At 49.7% G+C, this 13501-nt stretch overlaps 1 protein-coding gene and 1 long non-coding RNA gene across 4 annotated transcripts in view; one reads left to right on the top strand and one right to left on the bottom strand.

Moving 5' to 3' along the window:
* slc25a25b (solute carrier family 25 member 25b) overlaps positions 1 to 11719 on the bottom strand; it is a 64119-nt gene extending 52400 nt beyond the window's left edge. For both annotated transcript variants that reach the window (XR_013499329.1, XM_078226245.1), the window contains exon 1: positions 11412 to 11719. Coding sequence is in view for 1 of the 2 variants with exons in the window: in XM_078226245.1 (XP_078082371.1) it covers positions 11412 to 11636 (225 nt within the window). In the remaining variant the exon portion in view is untranslated. The remainder of the gene's footprint in view (positions 1 to 11411) is intronic.
* The window catches only part of LOC144502391 (uncharacterized), a 680705-nt gene that overhangs the window by 4180 nt on the left and 663024 nt on the right, over positions 1 to 13501 (top strand). For both annotated transcript variants that reach the window (XR_013499332.1, XR_013499331.1), the window contains exon 2: positions 440 to 1580. This is a non-coding gene — a long non-coding RNA (uncharacterized LOC144502391). The remainder of the gene's footprint in view (positions 1 to 439; positions 1581 to 13501) is intronic.

The following is a 13501-nucleotide window of genomic DNA, read 5'->3' as shown; positions in this document are numbered from 1 at the left end:
TCTTCCTTGGAGACAAGAAGGCTGAGAGGAGATTTAATAAAGGTATTCAAGACCATTAGGGGGCTGGACAGAGTAGAAGTGGAAAAACTGTTCCTGCTTGTAAAAGGATCAAGAACAAGAGGGCACAGATTTAAATTAATTAGTAAAAGAAGCAAAAAAGTGATATGAGAAGATAAGCAGAGTAAGCAGCAACCAGAAACAGAGATGTCTATCAAACAGTTGTTAAAAACAGCGATTTTAAAAGTTTCATCTTCTCCGATTTGGTGAGCTCTCCCGAATCCAGCAGATTTAAAATGACTTCACTGTTCAGACCTGCCTGGCATTTATTTTTGGTATCCACTTATATTTGTTGTGTTGATTTCCCTGCCCCCAGTATTGTTTTTTTTCTTTCATGAGTGCCAACCTGATCTAATTCAAGTTTTTGCATATTTCCCTACAGACTGCGGAGATCAAGGACACTCTTTTAAAGAGGAAATTTCAAATGGCTTCATTTGAGTTTTGTAAATAACATTTATACAATATGCAAAAGTATCTTGTGAGCAGGTACGATAGCGGCATTGGAGGGGCAACTAGACGAATACATGAATAGGATGGAAATGGAAAGAAGTGGATTCCACAAGTAAAAAGTGCACACGGTTTTAGTTTAGGCAGACATCGTGATCGGCACAGGCTTGGAGGGCCAAAGGGCCTGTTCCTGTGCGTGCTGCACTTTTCTTTGTTCTATTCTGTTTACAAGTACTTATTGCGTGTGAACTTGCACAAGTTAGAGGGCTATTTAATTAAGCTGTCAGTAGCCTGTAGGGAGGATTAGTCATGAGGAAGAAATGTAAATGAGAAGAATTGAAAATTAGTCATCAACAGGAACATTTCTTTCCGTATCTGGTATTTGCAGTTCCAGGGATTCTCCTTGTTAGATGTAATTTGGATTCTGAAGCCGCCCCACAGCCTCCCTCAATTTCTGAATCTCCTGAACCCTGGCCTGTGACCGGGAAGAATCCCTGGAGCTGCAAATATGGGAAATGAAGGTTTTATCAGAAGACCTCCCGCCCGGAAAGTGCGGGAATGTGGCGCCCTGGCTGCCCATCCACTGTGGGGCTCAGAAATCAGGTCAGCAGCTTCAGAATCAAAATAAGTTCAAACTGGAAGTACAACTCATGCAACCTAGGTTCAAGGTGAGGGGCAGGAGGCTTGGGAGGGGGTGAGAAAAAACATTCTTATCCAGAGGGTGGTGAGTGTGGAATGCGCTGCCTGGGAGGGTGGTAGAGGCGGGTTCCCTCACATCCTTTAAAAAGTATTTGGATGAGCACTAGGCACGTCATAACATTCAAGACTATGGGCCAAGGACTGGTGTAGACAGAGAAAGAACAGCTACAACAATAATGGCAATAGTGACTTTAAAATGACTATTCTGGCTGAGAGCTAAGCATGCTGGGATTTTTGGTCAACTTATAGATTAAAACCCGATGCAGGTCATAAAGAGGCTCTGGTCTGGGAGCTGCGATCTGAAGCTTCCCAGATAAGGGAAGTTGGTTACATTAACCGAAACACCGTGGCTTTGATTTATATGGCTGCTATGTATGGTACATGTCAAATGAACTAAGCATCAGGGTGTCATTCAAAAGTAATTTCACTGGATGTTCGAGCCATGTGATCGGTTTCTGGTGACACAGTTGGCTGGATGGCGGATAATCTTCCAGTGGATAAAGGACACTGCAATCCTTTGTTTGGCACTCAAAGAGACCAACCATCGCAAGGCGGCTTGTGCCTTGAAGGATGCTTCAGGGAACAAAAAGATAGATTCTACATCAAGGATATTTCTTGGCCAAGGTTTTCCTCAACTCGGTAATATCTGTTTTCAGTTAAATAGTTAAAGTTAAGTTAAAGTTCAGTTAAAGTTAATGAGTTACAACTGTTTATGTTTGAGTTGGTATCAGAAGTTTTAAATAAAGAAATAATTGAATTACTGTCCTTGTTTGTCTCATTAAACTGGAATGCTTGGAAGATGTTTAAATTAAAGCTGTATAACACTGGTAAATGGGATTAGAGGGGGGTCAGGTGTTTCTCATGTGTCAGTGCAGACATAATGGGCCAAAGGCCTCTTCTGCACTGCATGGTTCTATGAAACACCATTGGTTTTCTGTGCAAGTGCAGACACGTGGCAATGGTCGTCTTGCATTGGCAAGAGACATATCTGAAAAGGAAGGTTGGTCAGGGTTACAAAAAGACAAGGAACGTCACTAATGAACTGCCCAATTGGAGAGCCAGAGCAGACATGAAGGACCTCTTTCTGTGCTGTAACAAGTCTGTGATTATACATCAACAGTGAGTAAACGAGGTTGGGGCACAGATAAGTCACAATCTATTTGAATACGAAAACAGGCTTGAGATGCTGAATGGCTACCTGTTTACCTGATCTCCTGGAAATTGAAGGGCTACTTGTTAAGAATTAGTAGTTGGTTTGTGGCATTGAGTACCCAATGCCATTCCACCAATGCAGACAAAATAGATGCAAGTGATTATCTGCTAATCACAAGTAAACAGTACATTCAGTATCCATTAGAAATTGTACATGGAAAACAATTGTAACACCACAACTGTTGAAAAATCAAACACCATCATCTAGGACAATATGTTCTGAACATTTCATATTAATGTCAAATTGAACAAAGTGTGAACAAAGGGGTTTATTTTAAGGAGCACCTTAAAAGATTTAGGAGGAAATTCCAGGCCGAGCTCTGAATTTCCTCTCAATCTCTCCCTCTCATTTTAAGATGCTCCTTAAAATCTCCCCGTTAGCCAAACTTTGCCTCACCCATTCTAATATCCGTATGTGGCTAGATATTTCCTAATGCTCCTGCGAAATGCCGCTACACGTCATCTTATAATAAAAGGTGTTGCTATATAGATGCAATCTATTGTCATTAACATCCCGGTTCTTCTGCAGTGGTACTTCAGGATCACTCACAGGGGAGTGTTGGCATTAACATCTTGTCCAAAAAATGACACAATGCATTAAACCATGGAATACTTCAAGCAGTGTGGGCACCGCGCCTTAGCAGGGGCATATTGGTACAAAAGCAAAATACTGCCAATGTTGAAAATCAGAAATAAAGGCAGAAAATGCTGGAAAGATTCAACAGGTCAGACAACATCCATGGCGAGATAAACAGAGTTAACCCTTCAGGTCCGTGACCCTTCAGATTTACAATGTTAACTCTTGCTTGCCACAGATGCTACCTGACCTACAAAGGATATATTGGGTTTGAAGGAACATACATTTACCAGAATCATACCTAAATTCCAAGGTTTAGGCAGCAAAGAGAGATTAAATAAAGCGGGACTGTGTCCTGAAGTTAAGAGGTGATCTGATCACTTTTCAAGATATTAAGGGGAACAAATAGGATAAATAGAGAGCAACAGGCTAAAATTAAAGCTAGACCTTTCAAGCGTGAAATTAGGAAACACTTCTGCACACAAAGGGCAATTGATGCTCAGATGTTAATTTTAAATATGAGATTGAAAGATTTGTGTCTATGGACGGTATTAAGGGACATGAGGCAAGGTCCCAGAGTAGCAGCAGCAGGATACAAAGGACGAACACGAGGCTAAAAAGATGGTGTGGGGGTGCTCAGATTCCTGGGGCATTGGGACTAGTTCTGGTGGAGATGGGACCTGTACAAACTGGACAGGTTACACCTGGGCAGGATCGGGACTGATGTCCTTGAGGGGGGGGAATGGGGTACTTGCTAGAGTGGTTGGGGAGGGTTTAAACTAATAAGACAGGGGGATGGGAACCTTTACAAGGATTCAGAGCAGGGGGAATTAAGAACATGAGAAAAAGACAGTAAGGAGAATAAGGAAAGTGATAGGCAGAGAAATCAAGGGCCAGAGTCAGATAAGGACCAAGTAAAAAATAGTAGGAAAGGGAAAAGAAATGTTAAAAGTGCCCAAATAAGGTTTTGTACCCAAATGATCGGAGTATTCAAAACAAAATGGATTAATTAGTTGCACAAATAGATGTAAAGGGCTATGATATAGTTGGCATTATGGAAACGTGGCTCCAAGGTGAGCAAGGATGGGAACTAAACATCGAGGGCTATTCAGTGTTTAAGAAGGACAGATGGGAAAGGAAAAGATGGTGGAGTTGCATTGTTGATTAAAGATGATATTGATACGATATTGAGGAAAGATATTAGCATAGATTATGTGGAATCTGTATGGGTGGAGTTAAGAAACAACAAGGGGCAAAAACCATTGGTGGGAGGTTGTGTACAGACCAAACTGTAGTAGTAATGTTGGGAAAAGCATTAGACAGGAAATCAGAGATGCATGTGTTAAAGGAACATCTGTGATTATGGGCGACTTTAATCTGCATAAAGATTGGGAGAGTCAAATTAGTCACAGTACAATAGCCGAGGAATTTCCAGGACACATTGGGGATGGTTTTCTGGAGCGATATGTTGAGGAACCAAGGGAGCAGGCCATCTTGGACTGGGTGTTGTGCAATGAGAAAGGACCAATTGGCAATCTAGTTGTGAGAGAACCCTTCGGGACGGCTGACCATAATATGGTAGAATTCTTTGTCATGGTGAATAGTGATGTCATCGATTCTAAGACCAGGGTCCTGAATCTCAATAAAGGTAACTATGATGGTATGAGGCATGAATTGGTCATGACGGACTGGGAAACATTACTAAAAGGAAAGACAGTGGACAGGCAATGGCAGACATTTAAAGAATGAATAGGTGCAATCCAGAAGTTGTTTATTCCTGTTTGGCACAAGAGTGGGAAGGGAATTGTGGCCAAACCATGGCTAACAAGGGAAATTAGAGATTGTATCAGATTCAAGGAAGAAGCATACAAATTGGCAAGAAAAAGCAATAGGCCTGAGGATTGGGAGCAGTTTAAAATTTAGCAAAGGAGGACCAAGGGATTGATTAAGAAGGGAAAAATAGAGTGAAAATAAGCTAGCGGGGAACATAAAAACTGACTGTAAAAGTTTCTATAGATATGTAAAGAGAAAAAGATTGACAAAAATGAATGTAGGCCCCTTACAGTTAGAAACAGGAGAATTCATAATGGGGAATAAGGAAATGGCTAAGGAATTAAATTTGTACTTTATTCATGTCTTCGTTTGTGAAGACTGAAGCAATGTGCCAGAAGTGTTGAGAGAAACATGTTTTACTGAGGAGTTGAAGGAAATCAGCATTAGTAAAGAAATGGGTTTGGGGAAATTGGCGAGACTGAAAGTGGATAAATCTCCAGGTCCTGATAATCTTCATCCCAGGCTACTTAAGGAAGTGGCCCTGGAAATAGTAAATCCATTGCTGATTATTTTCCAAAATTCTTTGGACTCTGGAATAGTTCCTACAGATTGGAGGGTAGCTAATGTAAGCCCGCTATTCAAAAAGAGAGGTAGAAAGAAAACAGGGAACTATAGAACAGTGAGCCTAACGTCCGTACGTGGGAAGTTGATAGAGTCTACTATCGAGGATTTCATAACTCAGCATTTGGAAGGCAGTGGTATAATCAGACAAAGTTAACATTGATTTACAATGGGGAAATCATGCTTGATGAATCTAATGGAATTTTTTGAGGATGTGACTAGTAGAGTTGACCGAGGAGTATCAGTGGATGTGGTTTACTTAAACTTTACATGGTAGTCTGTTATGTGAGACCTTGTCAAAAGCCTTCTGAAAGTCTAAGTACATGGAATTGCAGGTAATGTCTCGAGATGGATGGAAAGCTGGTTAGCAGATAGGAAGCAAAGAGTTGGCATAATAGGTCTTTTTCTGATTGGCAGTCAGTGACTAGTGGGGTTCCGCAGAGATCTGTGCTAGGACCCCAACTGTTCACATTATATATTAATGACTTGGAAGAGGGAACTGAATGTATTATTTCCAAATTTGCAGATGATACAAAGTTGGGTGGGAGGGTGAGCTGTGAGGAGAATGCAGAGATGCTTCAGCATGATTGGGACAGGCTGAGTGTGTGTGTGGGCATCTGCATGGCAGATGCAGTACAATGAGGATAAAGGTGAGGTTATCCACTTTGGTAGAAATAATAGGAAAACAGATTACTTGAATAGGTGTAAATTGAGTGGTGGATACTCAACGAGACCTTGGAGTCCTCGTGCATCAGTCGCTAAAAGTGCGCGCGCAGGTTCAGTAGGCAATAAAGGCGGCAACTGGTATGTTGGCCTTCATAGCGAGAGGATGTGTGTAGGGATAGGGATGTTTTGCTGCAATTTTATAGGGTGTTGGTGAGGCCATATCTGGAGTAGTGTGTGCAGTTTTGGTGTCCTTATCTGAGCGAGAATGTCTTTGCTATAGAGGGAGTACAGTAAAGGTTTACCAGGCTGATTCTTGGGATGGCTGGTCTGTCATATGAGAAGAAACTAAGTCAGTTAGAATTACATTCACTGGAGTTTAGAAGAGTAAGAGTAGATCTTATAGAAACTTATAAAATTCTAACAGGGCTAGAAAGGGTAGATTCAGAAAGAATGATCCCAATGGCGGGGGAGTCCAGAACTAGGGTTCATATTTGAGGATAAGAGGTAAACCTTTTAGAATTGTGGTGAGGAGAAATTTCTTCACCCAGAGGGTGCTGAATCTGTGGAATGCACTACCACAGAAAGTAGTTGAGGCCAAAACATGTGATTTCAAGAAGAAATTAAATATAGCTCTTGGGGCTAAAGGGATATGGGAGAAAGGGGGGGGGGGGAAATCAGGATATTGAATTCTATGATCAGGCATGATCAAGATGAATGACAGAGCAGGCTTGAAGGGCCAAATGGCCTACTCCTGCTTCTCATTTCTATGTATGCAAAGTTAGGTCTCAGATCAGTCATGAACGAGTGGTGGAACAGGTTCAAGAGCTGAACAGCCGATTACTGTTCCAATGTTTCACTCGCTTCTTAACAACACTATTAAACTGAACTATGTGCCTAAGTCACAGGGACTTGAACCTTCGGTTCCAGCAGAGTGTGTATTTTTTAGCTCTGGCTGAACTGCTGCCTGACCTGCTAAGTACTTGCAGCAATTCCTATTTATATTTCTGATTCTCAGCATCCACAGTATTTTGCCAAAGGTGTACTGCCCAAAATTGCTGACATTACCCCAGGGTGTACTGCATTGTCACGAGTGCCGTCTTTCCGATGAGACATTAAAGCCTCTCGAGCAGATGCAGCAGATCCAAAGAGCTGAGGAACTCGGGACAATAGACAGCATTTATACGGCATCCTTAATGCAGGATAATATCCTGCACTGCTTCACTGAAGCATTATGAAGCAAACTGACACATTTAAAATTTAGATGTATGGTTATCCAATTGTATCCGAGTCACTTATTTGGATGGGCAACTCGACTTAAGGAACATCTTCAGAGGGAGGGAGGGAGGGAGATTTCGGAAGGAAATCCCAGACTTTAGCTGCTTTCTGGTTTCAATTCTGGAATTTTCTCCCGAAAGAGAGTTAAATCTCCAGCTTTCAACTGTCTGCAAAATAAACCAAGTTTTTGGTCACCAGGCTGCACATCATCTTATGTAGCTCAGTCATAACTGGTTACAACACACAAGACGCCATTTGGCCTGTCATATCTGTGCTGGCCCCTGAAGAAGCCACCTGCCGCCTTTCCCGATAACTATCCAATTCTTGTTTGAAAGGCTCAATTCAAATTGTCTTCAACACACAATCAGGCAGCACATTCCAGAGCCCAGCCACTTACTGCATGGAAAATGCTTTTCCTCAACTGCTATTGTCAGCATAAATCTGTGCCCTCTCGCTCTTAATCATTCTACCATGGGGTAAAGATTCGACTCAGGCAAGCCCCTGCGCAATTTTGAATAAAGGCACCTCCATCAAATTTCCTCTCAATCTCGCTTGTGAGCTTCCTGTCAATGGGAACGGTTTCTCTTAAACCACTCTGTCCAGACCATAGATGGTTTTGAACAGCTCTGTAAAATCTCCTGCACCCTCCTCTTCTCCGAGGAGACCAGCCCAAACTTCTCCAATCTATCATAACTAAAGTCTCTCATCCATGGAATCAATCTGGTGAAGCTTTAGAACCGGCCACCCTAACCTCCAGCGTCAGCCCTCCTGCACCCACCAGCTTCAATCCCTCCGCACCCCCCGGCCTCAACCCCCCCCCGCACCCTGAAACCACCCCCCGCACCCTCAAACCCCCCCCCACACCCTGAAACCCCCCCCGCACCCCACAGCCTCAACCCCCCCGCACCCTCCAGCCTCAACTACCCCCCGCACCCTCCAGCCTCAACCCCCCCGCACCCTCCAGCCTCAACCCCCCCCGCACCCTCCAGCCTCAACCCCCCCCGCACCCTCCAGCCTCAACCCCCCCCCCCGCACCCTCCAGCCTCAACCGCCCCCCCCCCTCCGCCCCCCCCCCCCCCCGCACCCTCCAGCCTCAACCGCCCCCCCCCCCTCCGCCCCCCCCCCCCCCCCGCACCCTCCAGCCTCAACCCCCCCGGCACGGTGGCACAGTGGTTAGCACTGCTGCTTCACAGCTCCAGGGACCTAGGTTCGATTCCCAGCTTGGGTCACTGTCTGTGTGGAGTTTGCACATTCTCCTCGTGTCTGCGTGGGTTTCCTCCGGGTGCTCCGGTTTCCTCTCTCAGTCCAAAGATGTGCAGGTTAGGTTGATTGGCCATGCTAAAAAATTGCCCCTTAGTGTCCTGGGATGCGTAGATTAGAGGGATTAGCGGGTAAAATATGTAGGGATATGGGGGTAGGGCCTGGGTGGGATTGTGGTCGATGCAGACGCGATGGGCCGAATGGCCTCTTTCTGTACTGTAGGGTTTCTATGATTCTATGACCCCCCCGCCCCCGCACCCTCCTGCCTCAACACCACACCCCCCCCCCCCGCACCCTCCAGCCTCAACATCACCCCCCGCACCCGCCTGCCTCAATCCTCCTGCATCCTCCAGCCTCCCATCCATTGACACTGTCTACACTTCCTGCTGTCTCGGAAAAGCAGCCAGCGTAATCAAGGACCCCACGCACCCCGGACATGCTCTCTTCCACCTTCTTCCATCGAGAAAAAGATACAAAAGTCTGAGGTCACGTACCAACCGACTCAACAACAGCTTCTTCCCTGCTGCTGTCATTTTGAATGGACCTACCTCGCACTAAATTGATGTTTCTCTACATCAGGGGTCTCCAAACTACGGCCCGCAGCGGGTCACATCCGGCCCGCATAAAATAAATTTTATTCATTCATTTATAAAACTAATTTTTTTCTTTGACCCGTGAAAATGTGTAAAATATACGATGTGGCCCTCGTACTGAAAAGTTTGGAGACCGCTGATCTACACCCTAGCTATGACTCTAACACTACATTCAGCACTCTCTCCTTTCCTTCTCTATGAATGGTATGCTTTGTCTGTATAGTGCGCAAGAAACAATACTTTTCACTGTATGTTAATACATGTGACAATAATAAATCAAGCCCTCCTGCTCGCCCCAGCCTCAGACCCCCCTCCGCACGCCCCAGCCTCAGATACCCCCCCGCACCCCCAGATCCCCCTCCCCAGCCTCAGACCCCCCTCCCCAGCCTCAGAACCCCCCCTCACCATCCTCAGAACCCCCCCTCACCATCCTCAGAACCCCCCCTCACCATCCTCAGACCCTCCCTCCTCTCACCATCCTCAGACGCCCCCTCACCATCCTCAGACGCCCCCTCACCATCCTCAGACGCCCCCTCACCATCCTCAGACGCCCCCTCACCATCCTCAGACGCCCCCTCACCATCCTCAGACGCCCCCTCACCGTCCTCAGACGCCCCCTCACCGTCCTCAGACGCCCCCTCACCGTCCTCAGACGCCCCCTCACCGTCCTCAGACGCCCCCTCACCGTCCTCAGACCCCCCCCTCTCACCGTCCTCAGACCCCCCCCTCTCACCGTCCTCAGACCCCCCCCTCTCACCGTCCTCAGACCCCCCCCTCTCACCGTCCTCAGACCCTCCCCCCTCTCACCATCCTCAGACCCTCCCCCCTCTCACCATCCTCAGACCCTCCCCCCTCTCACCATCCTCAGACCCTCCCCCCTCTCACCATCCTCAGACCCTCCCCCCTCTCACCATCCTCAGACCCTCCCCCCTCTCACCATCCTCAGACCCTCCCCCCTCTCACCATCCTCAGACCCTCCCCCCTCTCACCATCCTCAGACCCTCCCCCCTCTCACCATCCTCAGACCCTCCCCCCTCTCACCATCCTCAGACCCTCCCCCCTCTCACCATCCTCAGACCCTCCCCCCTCTCACCATCCTCAGACCCTCCCCCCTCTCACCATCCCCAGACCCCCCCCTCACCATCCTCAGACCGCCCCCTCACCATCCTCAGACGCCCCCTCACCATCCTCAGACGCCCCCCCTCACCATCCTCAGGACGCCCCCCCTCACCATCCTCAGACGCCCCCCCTCACCATCCTCAGACGCCCCCCCTCACCATCCTCAGACGCCCCCCCTCACCATCCTCAGACGCCCCCCCTCACCATCCTCAGACGCCCCCCCCTCACCATCCTCAGACGCCCCCCCTCACCATCCTCAGACGCCCCCCCTCACCATCCTCAGACGCCCCCCTCACCATCCTCAGACGCCCCCCTCACCATCCTCAGACGCCCCCCTCACCATCCTCAGACCCCTCCCTCACCATCCTCAGACCCCCCCTCACCATCCTCAGACCCCCCCTCACCATCCTCAGCCCCCTCCTCACCATCCTCAGCCCCCCCCTCACCATCCTCAGCCCCCCCCTCACCATCCTCAGCCCCCCCTCACCATCCTCAGACCCTCCCCCCCTCACCATCCTCAGACCCCCCTCACCATCCTCAGACCCTCCCCCCCCTCACCATCCTCAGATCCCCCCTCACCATCCTCAGATCCTCCCCCCCTCACCATCCTCAGCCCCCCCTCACCATCCTCAGACCCTCCCCCCCTCACCATCCTCAGACCCTCCCCCCCTCCCCATCCTCAGACCCTCCCCCCCTCCCCATCCTCAGACCCTCCCCCCCCTCACCATCCTCAGACCCCCCTCACCATCCTCAGACCCTCCCCCCCTCACCATCCTCAGCCCCCCCCTCACCATCCTCAGACCCTCCCCCCCTCACCATCCTCAGCCCCCCCCTCACCATCCTCAGACCCTCCCCCCCTCACCATCCTCAGACCCTCCCCCCCTCACCATCCTCAGACCCTCCCCCCCTCACCATCCTCAGACCCTCCCCCCCTCACCATCCTCAGACCCTCCCCCCCTCACCATCCTCAGACCCTCCCCCCCTCACCATCCTCAGACCCTCCCCCCCTCACCATCCTCAGACCCTCCCCCCCTCACCATCCTAACCCCCCCCCCTCACCATCCTCAGAGCCTCCCCCCCTCACCATCCTCAGACCCCCCGGGCACACTCACCCTCAGCTCGGAGCGGGTCCGGTAGACCCCGAGTCGCTCCAGTCCGGCCGCCAGGTCGTCCACACACAGCCCGCCGTCCTGGTTGACATCCAGCTGCTGGAACAGGAGGTGCAGCCGCTGTTCCTGCTCCATCCGGGCCGCCGGCGCCGCCTGCTGCTGCTGCGGCTGGCCCGGACTGCCGGCCGGCTCGCACTCGCACCACAGGTCGCCGGGTGCTGATTTCATGCCCGGGGGAGTTGGCGAGGCGGAAGATGCTGAGGGACCGCCGGGCCGGGCGGGGCAGGGATGCTGAGGGGGCCGCCGAGGATGCTGAGGGGGCCGAGCTGACACTCGGGCGGGAAGCGCGCTCGAGCCGGGTTGTCCACTCTCCTGAGGTGCTGGCAGCGCGAGGCCGGCTTGCCGGAGCTCAGATTGACAGCTCTATCCACCAATCGGAACACAGAACTCTGCGGCCGCTCATGGCCCGTCAGCCAATAATATCCGGAGTTCGAGGGGGCGGGCCATGTAAGTGACGTTAGTGATTTGATTGGCAGCAGCTTTAGCCAATCAAATTGGTACTTGTGGGAGGTTGGGCGGGAGGTGTCCAGATTGACAGCGGCATTCACCAATCAGACTTCAGATCGCTGCAGCTCCCCGCGCGCCAGTGGTTTCACACACAGCCAGAGGGTGTGGGCGGGGTAATGTTGATTGACAGAGTGTTGCAGCCACTCATATCATAGCCTGCGGGAGGGTAGGCGGCAGCAGCCCAGATTGACGGTAACGTTGGCCAATCGACTGCGGCTCCTGCGCGCCCAATCAGCCAATAACATCACACCCAGTGAGAGGAGGGGGGTTGGGGGCGGGGTGATGTGGATTGACAGCAGCAGCCCGCCTCGTAGTGCCGGCGCGCGCGCGTGCGCGGGAGGCTCAACCAATGACATCTCCCAGTCGGCCGGCCGGAGGGCGGGACGTGGGCGAGGTTCTGATTGACAGCGCCATCCACCAATCATATTGTAGACCTTGGTGGGCGTGTGCAACAGCTCAGCCAATAATAGCGCAGGAAACGGGGGCGCGACGGAGGGAGCGAGATTGACAGTAACGTTCACCAATAGGATTCACGCTCTGGAGGGTCTGGTCAGGGAAACTGGCCAATGAGATCACAGGGAAGCGAAGGGGGCGGGCAACAGAATGAATGAATGACAATGTCTGCCCAAAATCCCTTTCCTGCTCTGGCCATTGTAGTTGTCTCCGCCCCCCCACATCCTGTCCCCCCCACATCCTGCCCCCCCACCCGCATCTATGTTATCCTTGTGCCCACTTTAGGTATAGGATCATAGAATCCCTACAGGGCAGGAGAGGCCATTCAGCCCATCGAGTCTGCACCCACTCTCTGACAGAGTACTCTGACACAGTAAGAAGTCTCACAACTGGCTGGAGGCAAGCATGGCCAATGCACCTAACCAGCACATCTTTTGGAGTGTGGAAGGAAACTGGAGCACCCAAGGGAAACCCACGCAGACACGGGGAGAACGTGCAGACTGCGCACAGACAGTGACCCAAGCCGGGAATTGAACCGGGGTCCCTGGTGCTGTGAGGCACAGTAAGAAGTCTCACAACACCAGGTTAAAGTCCAACAGGTTTATTTGGTAGCAAATACCATAAGCTTTCGGAGCACAGCTCCTTCGTCAGATGGAGTGGATATCTGTTCTCAAACAGTGCAAACAGACACAGAAATCAAATTACAGAATACTGATTAGAATGGATATCTGTTCTCAAACAGTGCTGTGAGGCAGCAGTGCTAACCCACTGTGCCACTTTTGAACAAATGGCATCATCCTGTGCTACAGTATTACTTTGTTCATAGTCCGTCTCCCATCACCTGCACCTCATAGCTACCCTGTGTGTGTGTGCACGTGTGTGAAGTTCAGTGTCTCCTCACTCCTTGTGCTGTCCGGGACCTGTGAATGTAAAGTCAGTACTAATCAACCCCAACAAATGTACCCAAACAATTTGATTTCCATGTTGTACAATTACTACTTTCGCATTCCTCCCCATTACGTTGCCAGGCCCTTCCCATTCTTTTCAGCCATCCCTTTTACAATATACCATAT

Source organism: Mustelus asterias, chromosome 13 (genome assembly GCF_964213995.1).
Source record: "Mustelus asterias chromosome 13, sMusAst1.hap1.1, whole genome shotgun sequence".
NCBI lineage: Eukaryota > Metazoa > Chordata > Chondrichthyes > Carcharhiniformes > Triakidae > Mustelus > Mustelus asterias.
The sequence above is the reverse complement of the archived record's forward strand: the minus strand, read 5'-3'. Positions and strand labels throughout refer to the sequence as shown.